This window comes from Manacus candei, unplaced genomic scaffold, assembly GCF_025592945.1.
Source record: "Manacus candei isolate 608988 ecotype Guabito, Panama unplaced genomic scaffold, ASM2559294v1 h1tg000017l, whole genome shotgun sequence".
Lineage (NCBI taxonomy): Eukaryota > Metazoa > Chordata > Aves > Passeriformes > Pipridae > Manacus > Manacus candei.
In genome coordinates this window covers 5,552,434-5,579,147 of record NW_026138065.1, presented here as the reverse complement: position 1 = coordinate 5,579,147, position 26,714 = coordinate 5,552,434, and the positions used below count along the sequence as shown (strand labels likewise).

Genomic DNA, 26,714 nt, shown 5'->3' with positions numbered 1-26,714 from the left:
TGCCATTTCTTCCTTATAGATATGCCCTTAAACCTGTCTGTGTTTGTAGTTGAAGCAGGATAGAGCTGCTTAAGACTGGCATAACACTCTGACCAGTATGGGGTTGGGCAAGTAATTAATTTTAGCATTGTAAAAATTGAATTTCTTCCATGAAACAGGTTTCAAGGGGTGCTATCATGTTCACATTTACATTAGCTCACTCTTTTATTCTACTGGCTTCATTTTTCACTTTGCTCTTTATATTATCACCCCCCAAGTAGTATTGGACTCTGCTATAAAGTGCATTGCTCTTCTGTAACAACAGCTGAAATGACCAAGTGATAATTTTAAAAACCGTATTTCCTAGCGCTATTTATTGATTTGTATGTTGGACTCTGGAAAATGATAACAGTGCATTTGTAATCACTTTCACTTCACTTTGTCTCACTAACAAGAAGATGCAGCATAAGTATGAACTCTTATGCAAGGTTATTCCTTGAAAAAACCTCGTGTATATTGCAACTGAATTTCACAGGTTACTGTTGCAAAACCTGGTCTTATACTGGTCTTACAGTTCTAGTGTTTATGGTTCAAGCTGCCCTACGAGCTGTGTCTATACAGCCAAGGGAGGTACAATGTCAGTAGGTACAAGTATGTATCAGCACTTATTTTAATTTACTTAGCAAGAAACAAGTGCCACAGAGGCATCAATATGCATCTGCCACCTGAGCATGTACCACAGTCCCACACAGGTTTGTAGAGCCAAGATGTTCATCTCACCGAACTTAGACATATAAAAGTTAATTATTTAAGTCACCTTATGTGCCAGCCAATAATAATAAACACTTCTAGAGAATGATAAATCTTATTGGTCTTAGGTGCTTAATTTTCAAATACATCATTTAGGTGAGATGAATCACACCTGCAGCTAGTACAGCTATTTGTACACATATCAGGTAGACTAGAGCTCACATATCATGGAACAGCCTGCAGCCAACTTCCAGCTGCAGTACAGATGTTCTGACAGCATGTCATCACCTCCCAGGATTGTCCGCTTGAGTCCACACTCTGCTGCCCAACTTGTGCTTGCTCCAGTGAACCATGTCTGAGCCAAGCACTTTTCTCAGTCCAGAGAAAAGTGCAACTTTTCCATTTAACCTGCTATGATTTAAAGTTCACATCCTAATAAGGACTAGATTATGTAGCTAGGATTACAAGTTCTGCAAGATAAAGCCTTAGTTTTAAACTGTTGCCATTATGCTTGTGCATTTTTTTACTTACATATTGCATTATTAACAGGCCTAGATCTATGTAAAAGCTTTGTTTTAATGCCAAGTGGTTCAGAACAGATGAAAGATTTCTTCTGTCTGCAAACTCTCCCTTGCTCTATAGATACGCACTGTGGTTATACAGTGAATAATCACTTGGCTTTCATCTGCTTTTAAGGCTAAAGAATAGCAAAAAGAACATGTAAGAAAAGAAATGCCAGAAGAATATTGTAAAAATGCCAATTAAAAAACTGAAGCCAGGTAGCCAGAGTTTTTAGGATGTTTTGTTTTGTTTTGTTTTCAGAGGCATGTGGTTTGGCTGTATACGATGCCCATTGAAATAGTAAGTTTTACAAAGTCCAAAACAGGCGGCAAACCCCCAGCATTATCTGGCTCCTAAAATAAAGGTATTTAGTATGGACAAAAGCTTGACTTTTCTGCTCGCTCTCTGCTTGTCAGGAAAGATAGGAAAGAGCCTGTGACTTGAAAGGCACGCTAACAGAAGATACAGATTCGAGAAAAGGAACAAAAGCAATATATAAGTCAATGAACAAATATGAAATGAAATAGGTCTCTTGAATGCCTTAAAAAACTCACTGCAAAAGCCCTGATATTTTTGATGGTGCAGTTACACCTGGGAGTCATGGTTTGTGGTTTGTATTTCTACACAAGCTTAGAGAGTAGCAGTAACTTTGACACTTTATTTACTCTGCTACAGATTCTTCAGCTCTAACATGTGAGTGACACTCGATGCTCTGATGTGCTGAAACATTTCAAATTACTAAACACAGCAAAAGCAGGGAAGTCCCAGACATCTGCAAGCTCTCCAGTTTTGGATTATTACTTCCAAGCTGGCTTTTAGGGTTTGTTTTACACATATGTAAGCATATGTTGGCCAGATGAAAATTTACAGCCAATGCATTTTTTCATTCCATGTAAATTGTGTATGACAGATAATATGTTAAAAGTACTGTTGCAGAAGTGACCTAGAAAGTCCTTGGGAGTTTCAGAGGCAGTTTTTATAGTATGGGACTGGGGACCTTGTATTCCTGCTTCCTGTACTTTTTTACTTCCATGAACTCAGATACATATATATTTAGTACTTTGAGCTGACACACTTCCAGTAAGCCACACACACACACTTTCGGAAATGCAAATATTGCATTGTGGTTTATCCTTTTATGCAACTGTAAAAGTAAAGGTAAAATCCTTTTTGCAGCATTTCCATTAATATTCATACATGTTTGATGAGCAGGGTCTGGTCCAAATACAAAATAGTGCAAACATGAAGCACTGCAAAGCAGATGTCTGGTTTTTTTAAGTGTTTCTGCTTTTTAATTGCGTGACAAGCTAGAAAAGAATTGAATAAAGAATTAATTAGATTATTAAAACCATCAGTGCAATGGTTCTAGACTGGTTAGGTAAAAAACATGCTGGACTAGAACTAGGGGTCAGGGTTCTGTTTCCAGCTTTGCCTTTCACCTGATGATACAATAACAAAGCATTTCTTTTTGTTGTGCCTCATATGAGTAGTGACACTTCATGGAAGACAAATGGAACTCATTTCTCATGAAATATATGAAAGCTTATGAAGTATTTAAGACCACTTGAATAACATTAGCAATAGCATTAGTACTACTGACTAAATTACATTTCTCCCCTGCTCTTCTTACCACCTTTTCTTTCCTTTCATTTTGCAGGGATAAAAAGATAGACAATTTAAGATTTTCCTTTAAAGGCAGGAGATAGAGATGTCTTCTTCTCAATGAGGTGTAGCATTAGTTTGGTCCAGCCACGTCATTGGTAGACTTTCAGCATGCAGTGACTAGTCCTAAACAAACTGCTGACTGTGTATTTTTGAAGAGTCTGATATGCACAGGTAATCTCTTTTATGGACAAGGAAAGACAAAATTATGCCTTCCCTAAAACCAACGTTCAAGCACTGTTTTATGGGAAATTTTGGAAGCTCATGTGTTCTATAAATATAGCTTTTATGAGGAAAAAAAATATAATTGATTTAAGAAAGGCAACTCTTGCTGCCTTTGTAATGAGAAAACCGCCAAAGACCAGTGATAAAGAAACAGACTGAACTAGCTTTTCAAAGTAGATTTCAATTACTGATTAAATCATATTTAAGGGATTAAAAAAGATAGATTGTAAATAAAGTTAACATTGATGAGAACGGTTACTTTAATCACTGTTTTATTTTTCTGACCTATGACTTTCTTTATTCCTAACCCTTGTATTACAGCATAATTTTTCATATAAAATTGCCATCACAAACATATAATTTATATATAGATATGTGTTTCAAAAGACATCAAACCTACCTCAGCTACCCATGCTTTCAGCCTCAGTCCACAAGCAATCACACGCTCAGTCTAGACCATTTAATAAGAGCATATAAGAGAGAAAAAAAACCCCCAAACGGGTATTTTTTTCCCAGACAAATTTTCATGAAAATTCTGCTACTTTCATAGATGATATATTCAACGATTTTTTTTTTCCTCAGCTAAACTAAGAATCGGGCTAAACTGAAAGTTTTATTTGGACCCTTGTGAAGACTGTTACACATCAGCACATATGTTGGTCAGCCAGTAAAGCAAAGAACAGAGAGCTCTTCCTCTGAGGAAGAGTGATGCTTGGTCTGGCAAGGTGTTTTAGGCATAAAGCCCTGCTAAGCAAAAATAATTGTGATACATTCAGGGATGGGCTGGGTTTAGAGACAGTAAGGCAACCTTACCACAGGACAACACCTTGACCAACACCCACTAGAGCTGTACACACTCAGCTTGGGCTTTCCTGTACTATTTTCACACAATACACACTGGGGACAAGGGTATAAAAACAGGTGACTTCGTGGTGCAAACTATGGTATCTTACTTGCTCCACAGCTGACAAAAAAGTGTTCACTTGCACCCCAAGTTTGCCGGGGCCGTGATGCTGCTGGTCACTTCATAAGCTTGCAACTCTTAGAGCCACCTGTGAGCACTGCAGGGGAGCCCCTGAGAAGAAACTATTGCCATAACAGGAATTTTCATTGGCAGAACATCTGGAGAAGCAGCCTGAATACCTCTTCCGGGAGCTGGGCACAGAGGTCTGCTTAAACGCGGCTTCCCTGAGGGAAGCGCTGCTGATGGCAGCCGTAACGAGCCAAAGACCACAGAGGATTTTTAAGGAAGAGGAGAGGACACACATCCCGATCACGACCAACCTGCTCACCCCGGCGGGAGAACGAGACGAGGCATTGGTACAGAACGAGCCATACAGGGCAGGCGAGGGCGAAGCCACCCGAGGGCGCGCCCTCCGTGGGCGTGGAGAGGGCGGGGACTCCCCGTCCTGCCCGGAGCTGCGCTCCGCGATGGTGCTGGAAGCCGGAGGGTAGGCTTAGCCCCGTTCCGCCGGGCCGTGAGCCGCTAGCCATGCCCTCGGGGAACGACACGGGCTCCACCAGCCGCCCGGAGCCCGCAGCGGCCGAGCAGGAGGTGCCGGGCGAGCGGCCGCTCTTCAGCGCTGGCACCTACGAGCTGCTGGCGCTGCTGGTCGCCACCATCGGCATGCTGGGCTTGTGCAACAACTTGCTGGTCCTGGTGCTCTACTACAAGTTCAAGCGGCTCCGCACGCCCACCAACCTCTTCCTCGTCAACATCAGCCTCAGCGACCTGCTGGTGTCGGTCTTCGGCGTGAGCCTTACCTTCATGTCCTGCCTGAGGAGCCGCTGGGTGTGGGACGCCGCCGGCTGCGTCTGGGACGGCTTCAGCAGCAGCCTCTTCGGTGGGTGATGGAACCGCGGTCGCCGCCTGTTCCTCGCTGTCCCGCTGGGTCTCTCCTTGTCTGTGTGTACCGGGGCTTCTGCGCCCCGTCCCCGCTTCCCAACTGTCCGCAGGTGTTTCCAACCGCCCCGTCCCTCTCCCCACCTGCCCCCACCCGTCACTTCCCACCGCCCCAAACCGTCGCCTCCCGCCCCGCTTCCCCAGGAGACGCCGCGTCCATCGCAGCTCCGTCCCGGCGAGTTTCTTCCAGCAGCCGCCCTGCGGGGCGGGAGCTGGCGCGATCCTGCTCCTGGCTGGGAGAGCAGGGGACCGGCAGGCGGCTGTGGCCGGGGCTGGGGCACGGCAGAGATTTGGTAAGAAGATCGATAGTGCAGAGGAAAACGATCCCGAGCAAAAAGTGAATTCTTCGAGAATCAGAATCAGTTTCTCGACCTCCCGCCCTTGCCGTTGTGACGGGACACTTTGGGGGAAAGGGCAGCAGCGTTGTTAGGAGGGGTCTCGAGTTGACCGAGTGTCGTGCAGACTTCATGAGCATAAACGGTTGTAATTTATGGGAGGAAGCGCTGCAGTCTGTGGATAGCACGTATGACTCTGGGTATAGAGTCAGCAGCGTCCCGCCTCGGTGGAACAGGTGGAAAGCTGGCTGCGCCCGCTGGCAGTGCTCCTCGGCAGCCTTCCCAGTGTCCGGACTTGTTTGTCTAAAGCTACGCAGCGTGCCTTGAATTTCCTTATCCATGTGTGAAATTCGGGTACTGTCTTTCAGTAATAACGATGTCACCTCTGGGCTTCGAGAAACCACTGATTCTCGTGAAATTTTAGCTCTGCAGGAGGAATACTTACACTATTTTCATTTTCAAAACCTTTAAGCTCTTCACTGGTTTCCTTCCTGAAATTCATACATACCATTTGCAGAAGTCTGTGGAAGAGTAGGTTGCCGTCCAGCTATGCACATGCAGTCTGTTTAAAGGAATATGGCTTTGTTTTTACCAGTAAAGAATGTTGCAAAATTATAGAGTTGTGTTTCTAATGGTGAAAGCAAATGTTTGGCTAATCAGGAACTAAATCTAAAGCTCCTATCAGATACATATTTTTCTGGGAGAGGTGCATAAATTAGAGATGGATCACAGTGCACCTATGCAACATGTATGCACTGAAAATTGCTATAATAAGGCACATTAAAGTCTTCAGTAAGCTTTATAGTTTTCCTGCATACATCACCTTTGTTTCACATGGCACTGTAGTCTGCCTTTGATGGGCTACTGAGAGGAAGGTGCATCGTTCCTCATGATTGATTTGACTGCTTCTGCATAGTGCAGCAAAATTCTTACGTCTTGGAAGTTACGGTGAATGCAGGATGTGCAAGGTTTGGTACCAGATGATTTCTGCAGTGCACAGCTCTCAGACATTTGTGTAGCTATTGTTATGGGGGAAAGTGGTAGACAACCTTGCTAGTGAAAGTCTGCCTACATAACTCAGCCTGTTCAAATACTGGAGAAACTCAAGTGTCTGCCAACCAGATTCTGCCAGGCAGCTGAATGTTAGGCTTACACAGGAGATGTAAAGTACAGTTCTGTTCCTATCTTTGTCTCTTACATATTATACTTACTATTTTTGATGAAGCCATTTTGCATATATGTTCAAAAAATAAGATACATAGCAGGGTTAGTGTTAAAAGCCAGACTGTAATAATCTTGCACCATCTTCCAAAATAGAAGAAATAGAAAGAATGAAGTATATAAATTCACAAGCAAATTGTTTGACCACATGTGATTTTTAATTTCTGTTTATTTTGGGGTGTGCTACATAATTTGTTATTATAAATGTATACAGTGTTGATGCTTACCTGCACCCCTTTATTTAATAAATTTGTTCCCAAAAAAATGTAGACAAATTCATGGGCCTTGTCTAGAGAGTAGTCAAGTTAGCATCAGTGGTTTGCAAAATTACATCTTCCTGTGGTTGGTCACGTTACGTTCTTCTTCCATAATGTGTTTCAGTAGGATTTTTTTTAATTATTATTATTATTAGAAAAGTGTGGGTTTGTGTGTAGTTGCTCACATGGAAATGGAGAGTAAATGCATGACTTAGTGTTCAGGAATGATGTCTGAATTTACTTTTTTCAGCTGCCATGTAAAGGAATAGAAAATATTCAACTTGGGTATTATAACTGGATGCTAACCTGATAAATTGGTCTAATCTTAACCCTTGCTTTTGTACATAGTATTATTTTCATATTCTCATCTGGAAATAGAAAGATTGTTCTTTTCTGGTTTTGAAGATAGTGGTTTCCTACCTGCATAGGAGAGCAGGGGCATGTCAATGATGAGGGAAAAAAAAATGATGCCCTGCAGGTAGCATCACACTGTGTTGGCCATCTGGACTATTGCCACCACAGCTTCTATTTTCATTTTGTAATGTGTCTATGAAAAGAGTGGTAATTTTCAGGCTTTTTGGTTTGTCTTTAGTGGGTTTTGTTGTTGTTTGGGGTCTGTGGTTTTTTTGTGGTGTGTTTTTTTGGTTTGGGGGTGTTTTTTGGTATGTGTGTGTTTTTTTGTGTTGGGTTTTTTTTCCTGGTGGTGATGAAGATACTTTTTGAAGATTTCATTCAGCGTAACCAGGTATTATGTTTAGAAATATACTTCTGCTGTATATAACAGCTCAAGTCACCTGTTATCTTGAGGTGATGGTGGTGGGGAAAGTAATGTAATGGAAGTCTTGCCATGTGTATTACCTAGCAGTGCTTCTTAAAGCATAACACTCCCCCCAGGAACTTTTGGGAATAAAAGTACGTTCATTGATCAGAAGACATACAAAACTGACAGCTTTTAAAAGAGAAGGTCTCATTAATTTAGCAGAGTAGTTACAGCTTTGCAGTGCTCAGTTGCTCAGTATGCCAGAATGACCTAATAAAGATGTTTCTAGAATAAAGTGGTGGTAGCTCTGATACAATGAATATGGAGTCTATTAAATCAAAATGGGTCGTGTGAAGTTACTTTAGTGCTGTGGATATCTCCTGAGATTGGACCCAGTCCAGCTCATTTTTCATGAAATAACCAAAACCTGTTTATTTACAACTATGCAATTACATTCTTGGGTATGATCTTGGATGTTGCTATGTGAGCTTTCTGTGCCACCCCTCCAGATCCAAAGGCTGTTCAGTCTTAAGTTTAAATAAGAGAAGCTTCATGCATTTTTCTTTCTTGGAAGAACAAACTCCAAGCCCCAATACTTGGGGTGCAAGTTGACCTCTGTATTTGTTTACCTATAAACTAGGGGTTCTCCTGACAGTAAACAAGTTTGAGACAAATTATTAAACCTTAAAAAAAAAAAGAGATTTTCACTTTAAATTCTGAGGTAATTCTCAAGAAATTTTAAAAACGAGGTTCTTTCTAATTACTGCAGTTAATCAGGAATAACTTTAAAAATCATGATCATGCAGCTTTTTTAAATTTCCACAGGTGTTTTTACAAGATTTTGGCTCATACTGTTTTGAAAGCCAAGATCAAGGTGCTTCAGTGTTCGTCCTAAGGATATCAATATGATAAATATATAGGTGTCATTTATGCTTAAAAGGAACTGGTAGCATCTGTACGTTCAGAAACCTTTGTTACAAAATAATAGCAAATTTTTTCACAGCAGCAAGAAGGGCCCTCTCTACAGTTCTCCTAATAATTTTGGATTGGAGAATCTGAACATTTCCTTTGTAAGAAGGAAATTTTACCAGGCAGTTGGAGGCATGTGAAATCCAGAAGTTAGCCACTGTAAGCAGATGTTCATGGTCTGAAACTTTAAAGCTGGGAAGATGGCAGCAGAACTACAGATTATCTGTTTAGGAATAAATGGCTGGATTTTGTGTTCTGCATTATCATAACTTTATCATGAGACAAGCCCATATAGTAACATCTGCTTTTTGAGTTGCATTGTACAGCTCAGAACTTGATGTTTGTGCTACTGGCTACTTTTTCTGGGGCTTGAAAGGTTTTCATTGAGCCTTTAGAATGTGCAGAGATCTGCTTTCTACAGTGCAAAACTGATCATTTTGAATACTGAACATCCGTCATTGTCACATAAGTAATAATCCCTATTTTCTTTACTCGTTAGAGTCCGAAGTCAAGATACAGTTTAGGCTATGAGAAGGGCTTTTTTCTTGCTATTACGAAGCCATTCTTATCACCTCATATACTAGTGTGGGGAAAATGACATAAATGATTAACTGACAAGTCTTAGTGTAAGCTTTGATGACGTAGTTGTCTGTTTTAGACAGTAATCCTCACTTAATTTTGTTACACTGAGTTCCAGGGCTTTTTTTGTAACAGGTGATGTATCCTGATGTAATACGATAGCTGCTTCAATTAAGTGATGTATTTATACCGTGAGGGTCACCTTTCTGTGGAGTTGTGCAGTCAACTCTAATGCCGGTCCCACTGAATCTGCCACCCTCTCCTTATGTAAAAAGCTTCTAACTTTTTCCTAGTCCATAGTCAACCGCGCTGTAAGTACTGGAGATCTGTGTAATCTCTTTATCTGATTTAGTAATACAGCTCCTACCTGGGAGGTTTGCTGTCTATCACCAAGAACATAGGGATTTGGGTATAATTTGTGAAGGAGATACTTCTTGATGTGCATCTGCTGACTTCTCAGTGACAAGTTGTTTTTTTTTTAAATGACTGTGATTGTCAGAATTTGATGTGTGCAAGAGAAATTTGTGTCCTGCCCACCCCCAGGCAGTGGATGTGTGCTTTAATGCCTTCTGTGCATAGGAATAGTCCCTGAGGTAAGGTAGTCTGATTGTGTGGAACATAACTCGCATACCTCTCAAGCATAAATCACTTCAGCTGCAAGTAATGGCAGCTAAGCCATCTGCCAGCAGTGGTGTTCTAGCACTGTCTGATAAGTTTAATTGTGCAGAGGAAGAAAGGAGTAAAAAAACTGGTTGATAACAGGAGTGGTCTTGAGGAACATGTTTATTTGAGGCAATTTCTTGACAGAAGATTGCACAGTAAGGGTGTACTCTGGGGTGGGGTTTTTATTGTTAAACCTTGTTTGTAATTGAAAGGCTAATGTTTCTGAAGTGTGATTAGAGACCTCTATCTTTCCTAACTGTAAGCTGTTCTTGTAAGGGTAAAAAAACACTGCCAGCTTTTAATGTCAAATTAATTAAAAGTATTATGTCTTTTCTCGACAAGTCGCTGTTGGTTTATAGCAGGTAGATCTTGATGAGCTATCAAGTAAATGTTGATATACAGGTGTATACTCCATTCCAATAATGTGAAGTGGAGGATGCAAAAAATTGTAAGTAGTTTTACAGAATATATTTTCCTCTGAAGAGCTGCTCTGTGTACAGCTGAGGTTCTTTCATTTATTTGTTTTAAGGCAAGCCCTTACACATTACCCTCCCTCTGCCTTGGAAAAATACTGAAATGAGAGAGTGTCCTGTGTACCTGCCTTCAGTTACAGTCTATTTTAAACCAAAGCAAAAACATTTATCTGTATCTAATTGTTAGCTACTTCATCTAAGGCTTTCTCTGCACAGTGACGGAACAATGTCCTGTGCCATCCTCCTGCATTTACCAATGTATGTTGTATGCACTGATTTAATCTCACTAAAAGCATTTTCTGTGGTTGCTCAGCAGATGGTTTTAGGATCTTGTGTTACAGATAGATGGAGACTCAATCAGCATGCTTTCAGCTGTACCAATTTTTTCTTTTTTTTTTTTTTTTTTTTTTAAAGTGAATAAATCACTTGCAGGATTGAATCTGGAAGAGGTGATTTATTTCCTTGTAGTTTTATCGGACAGGTGCATATAAAATATACTTGAAGTCTGTTATGCCTATGAGAAGTGATTTTTCACCTACCTAGATTTGAATGCAGATGTTAAAATTGGTTGAAAAATTAGAAGTGATTCATAGCTGGCACAGAAAACATATTGTAACATCTAATTGCTGAATTCAAATAGACTGGTTATATATTTTGTAATACAAAATTACAGAGTGCAATAGCAGCTTGTCTTGCCATGGACAGGAAGTTGCTTCTCTAAACTGCTGCTGTCTAGCTTTTAAAATGTGAAGAAAGTGAGGGTGGATTGCACAAGAGTGGCTTTCTGATTAGATATGCAAAATAGTAATTCAGCACTTGGATGTAGGTCAAGGATTAATTGATAGAGAAAATAATATATCTTTTGATAGAAGCCATGGTCTGTCTCAGAATTGCGTCTTATTTGCCATGTTATGCTGCAGTTGTTCTGTAAAGATTCAGGAATATGTATCTTATACTACCTCTGTCCAAATTACAAGTCATGTTTGGGGGGAGTGGTGGGGCAATATGGCAAACCATGAAAATAAGTTGTATATTGCATGGAGAGGGGAAAAGCTGTTGTGGTTGTTAGAACTTGTTGAAACTAACACTTAGTTCTGAAGGCACTGCAATATTTTTTGTTCTAATTAAGGATTATAAAGTCAGAATATACACATATTATGGGACAACGCAGTGCAGCTCAGATGTGTGTTGCAATCTTCTTCATGATGACCTGCACTGTGTAGCTTGAAGTATTAATGATGTAGCCAGAGTAATATGACTCCTGGAAAAACCTAGAATACAGAAGAAATAATTATCATATATGATACATAATCAAATCTTCACTACCTGCAGAATTTTCATGGGAAACCAATAGAAAGTGGCAAAAATGAGAATTTTCTTTCAAAAAAATCCAGCCAACAAGAGATGGGTTATCACTCCTCCCTGATTCAGAGTGGCTGGCTAGTGGAGAAGAGGAGGAGTTGCAATGCAGAAATTTCATACTAATAGCTTAAATGAGACACTTCAGTTTTGCTACATTTAACTGCAGCTTAAATGGCAATGACCCCATTTGTGCTAGGGTAATTGCCTAGGCTTAAATCAGAGCTAAAACTAGCATCAGTTCCTAGACACAGTGAGTGTTTATGTTTATAACTGGCACGTATAGATAGGAGTATTCTCTGAGATGAAAATCTGTATATCAGACATGCATTATTTGTAAACACTGAGCACCCAAGTCTTTCAGAAAGAGTTAGAAAGACTGATTTGCTAGTGGAGTAAATCAACCCTCACAGTCTTGGGCCTCAGCCTTGAATCAGAGTACATAGATCTCCACTACCTCAAGAAGCCTTAAGCATAACAAAATTTGTTTCAGATAAAAGCTAAAAATCAGTTTGAAATGTATATTTTTGCTAAGAGGGGACTAATATCCAAACAATAATCATAATGGCTTTCTGTAACATTTTTTTTTTAATCAGCATATATTTCATCAAACTAAAATATGCAACTCACTCAGAATGAAATCTAAGTAAGTTCTGGAAAAGCTGCCATGGGCAGATGGGGGGGGGGGGGGGACAGGGAGGGAAGTATAATTCAGTGCTTTTTTTCTGCAGTAGACCACAGAAACCGAATCATACATACATGATGTGAGTATGTAGTGGGCTAAAAAAGGAAGGTTCTTGCAGGTAAGAACTGCTATTCAGGTATATGGCATTATGCAAAGCACTGCATTTCTGTGGGGACAGCACCAGAAGCCTTGCACCTGTGGGCTCTTGGGAAATCTCTGCCAAATTTGACTTAAGTAACGCTGTTATGTTCTGTGGTTACAATGGGCAGCGTTATCTGCCGTTTGCCAGATGACCCAAACTGATTCAATGTATTAGAGGGGGCATGGGGTAGAGGAGAGAAAGGATGGAAGATGAACTCCTCTTTAGCTTATAATGTCTTGAAATAAAAGATTCATGGTTGCTTCACAGGGGTGGTAATAGGCCAATTTATTGAACGGGCTGGTATCAGAAAGTGGCATGTAGGAGTAGTGACAGATATCCCAATTGACATATGTATTAGATGCTTGTTTCATTATTTCTGAATGAATGGGCTGTATTCCCACTTTTATGGTAGCTGTGACTTGAAATCTTTATGGTCATAGATTTGCCTTTCAATTTGATTTCTGAGCATGCAAAGTAAAGCATTACTTGTACTTGGTACTGCCATGTGTTTATACTTGCTAATGCCATGTATTTCCATCCTTTCCCACCAAAATGTGTGATATGAAATAATATGTTCATAGGCAGCAGAATTGAAAAAAAAACAAAAACCAAAGATGGAGGAATATAGAGGATGAGACAGGGTTATGTGTGTAAGAGATAGGATGGGAATGGCTCTGAAAACAACCTTTAGAGAATCTCTGAGAGAGTGACAAGTATTCTACTTACATGGCATTTTTTTGGTGTGTATGTGCTCTAGGTAACACTATGTGTAGGGTTCCTGCCATATCAGATAAAACACTGGGGAGTTTTAGCCTACTGCTTGACTTGAAAAGCATCAGGTCGGCACTGTGGGGGAATTGTGGCTGGCCAGGTGTGTTACATACTTGAAGAATATTCCATCTGCTTATCATGTGGAATACCCAGAACCTAGCCTTGCAAAAAGGTGATGCATACTAGAGTGTCACATATGAAAGAGATCCTGAAGTCTGCTAAGTTAGCCAGCATAAAGCTAGATACTAGATGCATGCAACAATTCATCATGAGATAATATTGAGGATAACACATAACCACCACCTTCTCCCTCCTCCCCTGCATCAGAGACCATCAACCTCATAGGATATGGAATCTCATAAATTGCTTAATTTTATAGCATGAATATTAGGGATAATTACCACAGCATTGCCAAGTACACGCTTGTCAGCCTTTGTGCTTTATTTAGCATAGGACTAGTTTAAGGACACTTAAACCTGTTCTTTAGTGTTAAATTTCTAAGATTGTTTTGAAACTTGACATCACAGTTGGAGTCAACATGGAGAAATCAATGTTAAGAATTAATCTATACTGGGGGGAAAAAATGTATTTTGCTCCATGAAATCCATAACAAGAAGGTTATATTTTTCACTACTTTTAATAAGTTGTTTTCAGCACTTGTCTGTGGTGTGGAATTCCAGTTGCTAATACAAATCAAAACCTTGTGCTTACTTCTGTTTTAACCTGAATTAGCTAACTCAGGTTAGTGCTATGAATTTATTATTTTTTTTACACTAGAAGCAAGCTTTCAAGTTTCTTTGCAATTTTTGATCTGAATATACAACTATGACTGGAAGTAGAGAAATTAATAACGTACCACTAGTGCTCAAGTTTGCCTAGAAGTTCAATGAGTAGACAAAAGAAGGGTATAGCAAATAAGACCATTTTTCCTCTAATGAAAATATGAATGTTGTCCAAACTAAATGAGCATCTTTATGTAGACTTGCACAGAATTTGAAAATCAAGGTGTCTACAGGTGTATGTTATCCCTAGTTGCTTTTAAATATAGGTTATGCCAAGAGGGCTTAATGAACTCTGAAAAAACAAAGAATCTTTTAATGCCCAGCACAGATAACTTCCTCTCAATAAGACGTACATTTGAAATATGATGCGTTTGGTGGATCTGATGGGTTTAATAGATTTATCCAAACCACAGATGACCAGTGCTTTTGATTGCTTTGTACACAGTCCTGCATTTAAGCTCCATAACTGCAGTCATTTAACAGTTCTCTCCATCTTTCTTGACATAAACATTGGGAAAAATCCAAAATTGATAATGGATGAAGTTCTTATGTACAGAGGCTCCATTGATGTTTAATAAGAATTTTACTTGAATGAAGGCTTCAGGATTCACTCATGAACTCTTTGCAGTGAAACATTATATTCAGCCTTCTCTATAGCTTCATTTACATTCAATGTGAAAATTTGGGACAATAAGAAAATGTGCACTACATCTAATGAAACTATGATGCAAAGATGAATTTTTTTGTATTTGTTTCAAGCTTTAGCTGTCTACCTGAAACCACTCTTACATTTCTTTTAGTTATATGGTAGAACAGAGCACATCAATCTAGGGGATTAACTTTAAAAGAAAATTAGAAAAAAGTAGAAATTAGTTTGATAAAGCAGCTTTGACTTCAAGGGTAAACTGATAAACATGTATGTTGTAAGCTTATCTGATAGCTATTACTGATTCAGAAACTATTTTCTTTAAAGATGAAAAATCCGATTAAAGACTGATTTCTAGACCTCTGCAAGTAAGTCTGCTAGGGGTAGGAAATTTTTAGAAGCAGGTCCTTTAAGAAATGAGCTCTTGAATCCATTTGTGGGTGACTTCAAAATGAACATCTTTCTGAACTGTGCATCTAGATAGGTCTTGTGGGAAGCTCTGGTTTACTTCATGAAAGCTGAGACTTTATTTGTAGGTTTAACAATTACTCCATAGCTGCATCTTTAGATGTTGTGTTTGTTGGATGTCTTGTTATTGTCATTAATAGGTTAAAAGAGCAGATTTAATAGAATCCTAGATTACCATGGGGAAACAAGTAACTAAGTTAAAACAATCTCTAAAGGAACTGAAACTCTTTCACTTGTTAATCATAACTAAGATTTATAAAGTTCCGGCAGTACTGTCTAGGATGTTGAATATATCATAAATGTGCTTGAAACCATCCCTTAACATCAGAGCTAGTCTCCAATTGCATTAAATTCACCTCCCAAAATATTTAAATTCACCCTTCCTCACTTCTCATTCAATTGTAATTTCCTCATTTGAGAAGAAATTTTTCATCTTTGCGATCATTGCAGCAGAGGTATGGGTAATTTCCCAAATAAGATACAAGTAACTGATTAAATGTATATATATATAATTTCTTTTTTTGATTATGCAGAAGCTTGGTTGAAACCTGACGGTGTTATTAGCATATAGAGAAAAACCTGCAGAGTGCCAACATGCATGTTGCCCACTGACTGTGGCACACTGAGTTTGAACAGACTTTTTCAAGATTTATGCCTCTGTGAGTGTTACTGGTTCATATCACTTACATGTGGAGGTGACAGGCATATTCTAGCTCTTGCTACTTAGAGCTGTACCTTGGGCATTTTGCAGCTTCAGAATAGAATTTGTTGACGCGAAGTGCACACAGAGAATAGCCCAAATTCCCAAACTCAAATAACATACCTGATATTCAGGCATGCTGCAGATCATTCACAGATACAACAGTCAGTTAATGCTTTTATGGTCTATCCACGAGGCTATTCTGGCTACATGAACTAATCTGTGCTGCTTCTTTCTCAAAGTTTTGGTTTGAAATATCAAATGGGCTTTGGTTGCATATTGACACATAGTGCAGAAGATGCATGATGGGGGGGGAATTCAAATTATTTTCTATTCTAGTCTTGCCTTTGCCTCTATTAAAACAAAAACCTCCCCTGCCCTTGTGTATGAAACTGGGCCTTATTATCCACTCACTTTTAGTGGAACAAAAGCTGCTAAGAAATTTTGACAGTTTTTAATGATTTTTTTTTTTTTTTACAAGCTGGAAAACTGTTGCTAAGAATTACAATCATTATTGTAATAAATATAGGAGCTCCCCAGTTTGTGGTATAACTGAGAGCTGTGCAGCTGCTTTTATTTTTAGGGTTTAAATAACTTGTGGTAATAATCTTTAAATTGCACAGACTTTACACAGTAAAGTCAAAGTCAGTTTTATCTTTTACAGATTTTTGCAAGCTTTGTTTCTTTTTGAAAAAAAGGTGTCAAATCATACAGTACACTAATAAAGATATTCATAGAATCATAGAATACCAGATTGGAAGGGACCTCAAGGATCATATGATTCAACCATTCCTGACAAAAGCATGGTCTAAACACAATGGCCCAGCACCCTGTCCAGCTAAATTTTAGAAGTGTCCAATGGCAGAGAATGCACCACTTCCTTGGGGAGATTATTTCAATGGCTTACTGTATTCATTACGGAAAATTTTCCTCTTTTCATCAGTCAGAATCTCCTCAGGATTTTCTTTGCTTCCTAGAAAAAGTCCCCTGGCCATTAAAAAACATATTTACTTAGGTGCGATGCACACTCACAAGATCTAGTCTATCTGTTGAACACTGAAATTTTATTTTCTTAAAAATTCATTTGTTTTATAGCCCCCTGTAGAAGTAACAAGAACAAGAAAACCCAAATAACTCTTAAACATCATTATCTACAGCACTCTCCACCAGAATCAATGTGTGTTGCCTCCTAGTTATGGACTTTTGTCTTTCTAATACGTGTTTTAAAACTCATCTCCTTGGGGCAGATGTTGGTATTCCTGTTCTTACAGCTATTTCTGCATGTCATCTACCACAATTAAAAAGGCAGTCATGGCTCTACAGCACACAAGGAGCTTTTTTTTTTTTGAATGAACTTCCCTACATTTTTTTCTCATCCTCTAAAGATATTTTGTTTCCAATTTCTATTTATATGATTAACTACTTCAACCTCTACTCTTACTGCTATGACCTTGTTACAGCAGAGAACCTACATCAAAGAGGAATTTACTGTAGTATGTCGTGACCTGCATTTCTTGCATGTCTGCGTTCCAGCAGACGCTTCTTGAATACCAACAGAAAAGGGATTTGCATTTTGATGCATACTGTCCAACAGGCTTTCCAAGGTCCTGTTTACACTTCAGGGAGGAAAATTCAATTATGCCTTTAAAGAGCAGTGGTTTCAGACTAAAAAGGGGCTTGATATAAAGCTGTTCAAAGATCTATGTGCACTTGCTGATTTTTAGAGATATTCAGCATCTAGTGCCTTCCCCGAGAATGTCAAGGACTGAGTAAATTATTGCTTCTGAACACCTGTACTTTCAGCCAAGTGTGTGTGCTTTTAATTACTTTGTCATGGCTAGAATTCAGTACTTGTATAAAAATGGATGGGGAAATATTAGAAGTACGCAGGGGCATTGAATGCAATTGTAGGGAGAAGGAAGATGGTAAAGAGCAAGAGATTAATTTTGGAATTCTGACTCATCATTCTGAGGAGCTGTGCTTCCTCTCCACTGATCACAGACGTGAAGCCTCGGTACGCTATGTAAGCAAACTGAGAGCCTATAGTTGAGTGATGTGAATTTTCCTCCATAAACATGTCTGTGGATGATTTTCATAACTGTTAGGTAAAATTTTCTAATTCCTAATCTTTGGGCAAGAGAAATAGGAGAGGAACTTCTTGCTTTATCTTGTGTTTAGAAAGTAAACTGTGTTTGATTGTATAAAGCATTTACTGAACCAGTATAAGTGTCGAATAGTAACTATAGAATTCTGTGGTTATTTTCTAATGGCTGCTCGTATTTTGCTTAGTTCCACATCCTTCAGTATATTTTCAGCATGTTAGGTCCCACAAAAGGTCATAAAAGACTACTTTTCAATTTCATTTAAGAAAGAGCACAAACCAAATCAAACCTTAAGTCTTTTGGAAACTGTCTAGTCAACATTTACTAGTCCAATTCAAGCCATGAAAATAAAATTCTACAGCAATAATTTGTACAAGAAAAAGCTATACAAAACTAACTGTGAAAGGTTACTGCATGGCCAACAATAGTGACTTTTTGAGATGAAGATTTAAGGACAATTAGCAAAAAAGTACATATTAAAAAATAATTTTGAAGAGATCTATGACAAGAATGTGGCACTACTTATTTCAGAGTGGAAAATCCTTTGTGTTAATCAAGGAAGCTTGCTAAACTCATCGCTTTTAAAAAGGAGTCCTTTAAAGCTTGCAGGATTAAGTAACTTTCTTAGAGATTTTGGAGCATATCGTACTGTGAGATACTTAGTTAATAATGCACTGGTTTTGCTGTTAAATACCTTGACATAGAGGCTATGTTGCTCTAGATTTTGTTACTCTTGGTTGCCTTCCAAAATCCATGTTCCTGGTCCTTTTGTGCTACTGTTTATTTGTCTTCAATTAATGCTTATCCTTTTTTTCAAAGTGAGATCAGGTATTTGTGATATCCTTTGAAGGTTTCTGCTAAGTTATGGTTATTCTCTCTTTGGTAGTGAAATCTGCACAGTTAGCCTTCTTACAGCTGTATACATGCACGTTATGGCAAATATGAATGTGACTTCTGTTGTAGCATGTTAACAATTGTTTGAATTGGACAGAAAAGGAAGAGGGTGGATAAATAAATGGAGACTGATACTTTTATGAAAGTGGCAAGATAGGAAAGGACACTCAAAATAACCAAATGGCTTTCAGCTGTGACACCTTCAGCAACATAACACTTTGCTTTCCTGATTTTTTTTTGGAATGCAAAGACTTCCAGGATATCTTGAAATAAGCTGAAATTCTTCTAGTCATCTTGTTCACATTGTGACCCTGAGATTAACTCAGTTGTTGGAGCATGGTGCTAAAAACACCAAGTTCGTGGGTTCAACCCCTATGGGCTATTCGCTTTAAGAGTTGGAACATGATGATCCTTGTGGGTCCCTTCTAACTCAGAATATTCTGTGATTCTATGATTAAAGGTGTACATCTATGCTTTCAGTTGTTGAAGGCTTTCTTTGATTTCATTCTCAACTCTGAATTCACTGTTTCTAACAGATTTTGTTATTGCTGATTACCTCAATTTTATATGGCAGCTATTTCTTTTAAAAACCCAAAACAACAATGAAAAAAAAACCCCAAAAACAGCAAAAAAAAAGAAACCACAATCCCCAAAGAAGTGGACAAGAACAACAAATCCTACAACAATTGCCAGCAGAAAAAAACCCAAGCCTTGGACCATGAAACCTCACTTAAGTAATGTTTAAGAAGAAGTATTAGCTTGGTCTCTTTTTTCTTATTCTTCTTCTTGGCCATTGGACATCAGGATCAGATGTCAGCTTCCTACTCCGAGTAGTTTTGAAGCTGGTGATGCTGTTTGACCTAGTGGTTAGTGAGTAATGGGGCGTCACCCAAAAATCTTATTGGTGCTAGATTCATAATATGAGCTAGCTAATTTTGAGTTAAACTGCTAGCAAAGGAAACATCTATCATTTGCAATATTTGTGAACTACTTAATTGATTTTCTCTATTTTTTTTACAGGAATTGTTTCAATTATGACTCTCACTGTTCTTGCCTATGAACGCTACATTCGAGTAGTCCATGCAAAAGTGATTGACTTCTCTTGGTCTTGGCGGGCTATCACGTACATCTGGCTGTACTCATTAGCCTGGACTGGAGCACCTCTTTTGGGCTGGAACAGATACACACTGGAAATTCATGGACTAGGTTGCTCAGTGGACTGGAAGTCAAAAGACCCAAATGATACCTCCTTTGTACTCCTTTTTTTCCTTGGCTGTTTAGTAGTGCCTGTTGGCATCATGGCCTATTGCTATGGCCATATTCTATATGCAGTAAGAATGGTAAGTTAGTACAAGTAAGATTTCTCTTAATGTAATATTTTCACTGAAAAAAATTTAAAGCTGTATATTAAGCTAGGATCTGAGCCAAATTTGCACTTTCACTTCCTATTCAAACTTCTGAATGTTTAATCTACGTTCATCTATACCAGGCACCACTAAAAAGGATGTAGGATTGGAGGAGAACCAACTGAGACCTATCAAGGTCTATTTGTTGTGTAGTTTTACTGGAGGGAAGGTTAGGGAACTGCTTATGCTCACTAATCCATATCAGATCCTCACTTGAAAACAGGGAAAAAGTAAACTCTGTTTGCAGTTCTTCTGATTCATGAATTCTCTCTCCTTCTCATCACTCTTGAGAAGATAACCCTGTGAAACTCTTCCAAGTGGAGATGAAGCCCTGTCAAAACAGTTTTCCATGTTAAGGCAACCCCTTTTAATTCAGTCCAGATCCTTAGTATCAGAAAGTGTTATTGATTCATATTCTGTGGTAATTAGTCTGGACCCATTCTGGTTTGTGGTCAGCAATATTGGCACCACTGATAACTTATGGAAAATGCTCACATACATATCCCATCTTTTCCTCATTTTGTGACTCACTCAGATAGTTCTGGTAATCTGCTGCCTAGTATTTTGCTTTAGCAATTTCATAATTTTAGGGTAACAAAGTGGTAGAGCAGTACAGGGAAATCTTTTATGAAATTTTCTTTTCTCTAAAGACTTCTGATGACACAGATTTACAGCATTGTCTAACTAGTCAGACACTAAAGGACCACTAAATATAAACTGAACTGGCTAATGCCAGTGGATGAGGGCAAGTTATTTTTCTAAAATACTTGCAATGATAACTGCAGCGTGTTTTGTTACATCACTGGGTTTATTGTTTTCTGGTAGACTTGCTATTCTATTTTTCCTCAGATTGTATTTTTACACTTAATAGTAAGTCTGGGAAACATGATGTAAACTTCCAGAAGAATTGTAGTTCACAAGATAAGGTGTATAGTGTCTGTGCCTAAAACTAAATTAGTGAATGAGTTACTTATAAATAAATGTAGAACTATTCAGTTTCTAGTAAAACATAGAGCTATTTTACCTTACCATTTTGTCTTTTTCTTCTACAGCTTCGCAGTGTAGAAGATTTCCAGAGTGTTCAAGTGATCAAACTTCTAAAATATGAAAAGAAAGTGGCTAAAATGTGTTTCTTGATGATCTCCACGTTCCTTATTTGTTGGATGCCCTATGCCGTCGTCTCCCTCCTGATAACATACGGATATAGCAACCTTGTAACTCCAACTGTAGCCATCATCCCATCTTTCTTTGCCAAGTCAAGCACTGCTTATAATCCAGTCATCTATATCTTCATGAGTAGAAAGGTAGGTAAATTAAAGATTTTCTTTTTTGAATGATTAGTAGCCAATATCATAGTTGTGGAGCTTAGATCTGATATACTTTAATCTGAAAAAAGCTTAAATTTTTCAAAAAATTGAACAGCTAGGATAAAAGGTGACAGTCTAGTAGAATTAAAATACCTGATGATGCTTAAAGTACCACTGGATTAGAAATTGGGTTTGCTCATATGTGAATTGAGACATTAACTCCCATGGAAGAGATGGGAAAGAGTGTCAGAATTTAAGTGTCTAGTTTTGACAGTTTACCCATGAAATGGATTACAACTAGAAGAGCTCATATGAATTGCTCCCATACCACAACAGAACTCCACCAGAGAAAATTCAGAATATCCGTTGTCTGTGTTTTTAGGAAGAAAAAAACTTTCCTCTGACTTTTAGATTGTGGCAACACAAGGACTGAACAACTCAACATAGTATTTCAAATACTACACCAGACCTTCACAGTACTCAAAGCCAGAATCTCATGTGGATGACAGTTAAATGAAAAACATTGGAGACAAATTATGTTAAGAAGACATACTTATCTATGTGAAGAAAGTTTTTATTTTTGTCTGCTTCTGTAGTCTTCATTACAAAAAGTAGACTGCTGAGTTAATGGTGGTAACTAGCTCATTTCAGTGCTTTACAGAGTAAAGAGAGCATGAAAGTATTTGGAGTTATCAGAGGCATGCCAAATAGATGGAAACTAGAAAACCATAAATCGTTCTGTAAATCATTGTAACTGTGAAGATAACCACTGATTGCAGCTAAGTGGTGTCAGTGAATTTATTTAGACATTAACATACTTCACCATAACCAAGAACACTAGCTTGGTCAGTGTTTCAACAATAACTTGGTGTATTAATACTAACACTAACTAGTGTAACATGCACATTGTAAACTTCTGAGACCATAGAGTTAAAGATACCTGGAGTTTGGTATCACTTGGCAAAGGGTAAAAACTCATGAATTATTGCTAGAAGGATTTTCCTGAGTTTTCCTTATCTGTTAGTTCATTATAGAGATGAGAATTTTCTGTCATTTCCTACATTGGTTTGTGTTTGCCAACCAGCAACCTGGGCCAGCCAGCAGTCTGTAAGGATGAGGCAGCAAAGTCAGTGGGTCCAATCAGCCAGGTGGGCAACCAAGCAAAAGCTGCTGTGCAACTCAGGTCAGGACCAGGTTAAGAGTGAGTTTAAATGCTTTTCTGAGTAAAGGCAGGAGGCCCTTGATGTGGCATCTTTCAGTTCTTCCCCAACAGATCATTTCACAGTAGGCTGATCCATGGTTACACAGCTGCACAATACCAGAGTTGGCCTGGATATGGAGAGCTCACAACAGTCGTGTTTAAAAAGACTGTTTTTCAACAGGGTGTTTTCTTTAATACACTGATTCTGTACCTAGATGTCAGAATCTAGTTTATCTGAAAAGCAGTTTGTAGGTTCTGATACCCAGAAGCAAATCAAACTGGTACCAGGCACAATGCCAGTAAAGACATAGCCAGGATAAGAATCAATCATCTGAACACGCTTATTGAAGATGTGTTGTGAAGTGTTTCTCACTCGCCTCTAATTCCAGATTAGGACCAAAATGATGATATTTTTTGCTTATATTTTGTGTAGATAAAATGTGTGATTTTTGAATGTGGGAACAATACCTGTAGCACATTTTCAAGCCTAGTTCTCTTGTCCTTTGCAGATTGTGGATTGTAGATTCTGTGGCTGGTAAAATATTAAATTGCATTTCAGTGCCCTCTACTGGCTTGGTGATCCTATTCAGCTCTGGTGTAGAGAAAAAAGTAGCTGCTAAAAAGCCACCATGTTTGTTACAGCACTGCAACTAACTGAGAACAAGGTGGAAAATATGCAGAAATCTGTTATTTTGAGTCATTTACTGTATTGTGCCCTTCACTGGATCGTACACGACAGTGAATGCTGATGGAGTTGTAACTTCGTTCTATTTATTCTCTCTTGCAGTTTCGCCGATGCCTTTTGCAACTCCTGTGCTTTCGCCTGATGAGATTCCAGAGGACCATGAAAGAAACACCAGCAACAGGGAATGACAAACCAATACGACCAATAGTTATGTCTCAGAAAGCAGGGGACAGGCCAAAGAAGAAAGTGACTTTCAGCTCTTCCTCTATCATTTTTATTATCACCAGTGATGACACTCAGCAAATAGATGACAGCAGTAAACACAATGAGACAAAACTAAATGTCATCCAAGTAAAGCCACTATAGGGATGAACTGAAAAGACATGAGAATGAGGTGGATTTCAGCCACTAGACTATTTACATTGGAGACCGCTTTCAGTAGCAGTGTCTGTGGGCTGCCAAAGGAAACTGCATTCTGAAGCTGTGAAATGCTGGAGGGATTCTGCATCTGAAGCTCTGCAAGCAGTTCATTTTTGGTCACAGAACTGAAATCTCTTCCAAAATTGTTGATGGATGTCTTTACTCTGAATTTTCTTAAAGCATATTGTAGGATTGCCTTTCAGAACTTAGTCAGGCTGGAGAAATGCTCTGACAGAAATGTTATAAAATTCAGCAAGGACAACTGCAAAGTCCTGCACTTGGAAAGGAAGAATGATGCTGCAGCACAGCAGGTCAGGCCCTGGCTGCTTGGGGTGAAGCTCTGTGGGGAAAGGATGTGGAGTCCTGTTGCTTAATGAGTAGAGTATAAGCCTGCAGTGCACCCTGGTAGCAAAGAAGGGTACCAGCATCCCAGGCTGTACTGACAGGACTGGAGTCAGTAGTCTGAAGTGATTATGACCTCAACTCAGCCCTCTTAAGACCACATCTAGATACTGCATCCAGTTTTGGGACCCCAGTACAAGAAAGGCATCTGTAAATGGGTGGGTTCAGTGGAACCACCTACCAAGATTGTCGAAGGATTGTAGTACTTGACCTCTGAGGCGAGGCTGAGGGAGTTGCACTTGACCAGTCTGGAGGTGAAACATCTTCAGGGGAACCCAATAGCAGCCTTCCAATAGAGATGGGGAGTTTTTCAATAAGATGGAGCCAGGTTCTTCAGGGTGACTTACAGTGGAAAGATCACAGACAACGAATTTGAGCTGAGAGAACTGGATGGGATGTAAGAAAAAGCCTTTTCACCCCAAGGACAGCCAAGCAGTGGAACAAGCCAGACAAGAAATTTACTGAGGTTCCTTTGAGCTTCAGTTTTCCCATTGATCCCTGAACTGCCAGTGCATAGAGTTATCAAGGAAGAATAAAGAAGGTGTGAAGTTGACTGCACTTTAGTTGGCCTGAATTGGTGCTTTGCAGATTGGGGGGTGGGAATGAGTGGAATTATGGGTAAACCAGAAGCTTCCAGAAAGCTGTCCATCTGTAAAGAACAAGCCATTCTTTTGGTGCTACCTGGTAGTCCCTGGGTTACACAGTGAAGAAGATCGTGCAAATTAAAGCACTAATGAAGAAAGGTCAGTGAAAAGGGAAAATTGGAGGGTTTTTTGTTACAATTTGCACTTTATGGATTTTTATCTTGCATCCATTTTTCATATGGACCATGAGCATCATCCGGTATTAATTCTGAACCTGTAATGGTTCAGCATAAGTAATGGTTAGGGAAGAGCAGGGTGACTTTTGCCTAAGTTGCAGTGTGAGTAATGATTGTCTTGCTTGGAGCTCAGTGAACAGAACAGATAGATTTTTTTTTTTCTACCCTCACCTTTCTAAGTGTTGCTGGTACAAAATGGCAATAGGATTGTGCCCCAAACACGGTTTCCTGTCAGTATTGGAGAACTAATTCTGAATTATGGCAGTGAGGTCTTTACTGCGACTGTGTAATTTCTCTGCCTCACCCTGCTAAATGGGCAGTGTGGATCTGCAACATGCAGCTTTTCCACCTCTGTGAAAGCTGAGGAAAAAAAGCAATTAAGAAACTGCTTGCAAACCCTGAGAGCAAATCTTCTGAGAGTTATAAAGGGAACATTCTGAATAACTGTTGGCACTGTAGCCACTGGTCCTACAGTCAAGAATAAAACTTCAAAATCTAGATGCATTCAGCTAGTTCCTCAGGGCAGGGAGTGACCACAACTCAGAACAAGTGACTGACTTGTCATGTGTGTGCCTGTGCTTTTGAAGGGGCAAATTTGTTGTATGTGCACCCCTCTAGAGCTTTGGCACTGGTAAACTGGCTCTGTGTCATATTTAAAAGTGCATCTGGAATCCACTCTGGTTTCTAGATTAAATAATATAATCTGATAGAAAACAGATGATAAATGCTTGTCTTTGTTTCTTTCATATTCGTAATTTTTGTTTTGCTACAAATGCATAGACAAATGTTTTTACCATGTTGAAGATCCGCCCTTACTAAAACATGTTCATTACAATGTCAAGAACTATATTTTCAGCCAGTGATCACTGCATATCTATGCACATTTATATTTACAAACAGGGAAATATGTACATTACCATTCCATGGTTCCATCCTTGTAACAAAACTTCTGCTATTTTAGTGTTTTCTGTATATTGAACCTTCAGTGAGTGATTAAATGAACCTTATTTCCATCATTTTGTTCTCAGTGAAATATTTTTTTTCCCCACCAAGTGGAAGATGGTTTGGTATCATTGCTTGTTGGATACAGCAGGAAGGGTAGCACTAGGTCCTGAGAAAACAATAGTATTTCTGTATTTCAGCTGACCTTTGAAAAAAACAAGTATAAGGTTTATAAAGAGAAATTATCCGCTGTTCAGATTTATTAAGGTAAAATTTGAATCATTATCAAAAACAGTGTATGATTTTTTGTAATAATTGATGTGCAAAATATTTACCACTACAATATTTATCACACTAACAATTATGTAACAATATATGAAAACTAAACACTAAAAGTTGTAATAAATTTGTTATCTTGGCTACTCTGTGTGAATTAGTGGCCTAAAATTATAACTTTTGTGAACTATTTGAGATACCTTGTTCTTATGGCCTGTAAGTGTGGCTGTGTGAAGTTAGAATGCTGCAGACCTATTTGCTCATCTTTCAAGCGCAACTATTTTATGTGTTTACTGCAAAATTCCCACCTTACAGAATGTAAATATTGTAACAGTCAGTCAGTCTTTGAGTAGCACCAGGTTATTCACA

The 26,714-nt window shown here is 38.9% G+C and overlaps 2 protein-coding genes across 5 annotated transcripts in view; one reads left to right on the top strand and one right to left on the bottom strand.

Annotated features, from left to right (window-relative positions):
• Positions 1-5,063, bottom strand: part of WDR64 (WD repeat domain 64) — a 77,903-nt gene extending 72,840 nt beyond the window's left edge. For all 4 annotated transcript variants that reach the window (XR_007903991.1, XM_051783799.1, XM_051783801.1 and 1 more), the window contains exon 1: positions 4,942-5,063. The gene's annotated coding sequence lies outside the window, so the exon portion shown is untranslated. The remainder of the gene's footprint in view (positions 1-4,941) is intronic.
• Positions 4,549-26,312, top strand: OPN3 (opsin 3). The gene is made up of 4 exons (XM_051783830.1): positions 4,549-5,021; positions 19,907-20,226; positions 21,345-21,596; positions 23,588-26,312. Exons 1-4 carry the CDS (start codon positions 4,670-4,672, stop codon positions 23,849-23,851), a joined length of 1,188 nt encoding a protein of 395 aa, XP_051639790.1. The 5' UTR covers positions 4,549-4,669; the 3' UTR covers positions 23,852-26,312.
• The last annotated feature ends 402 nt before the right edge of the window (positions 26,313-26,714 follow it).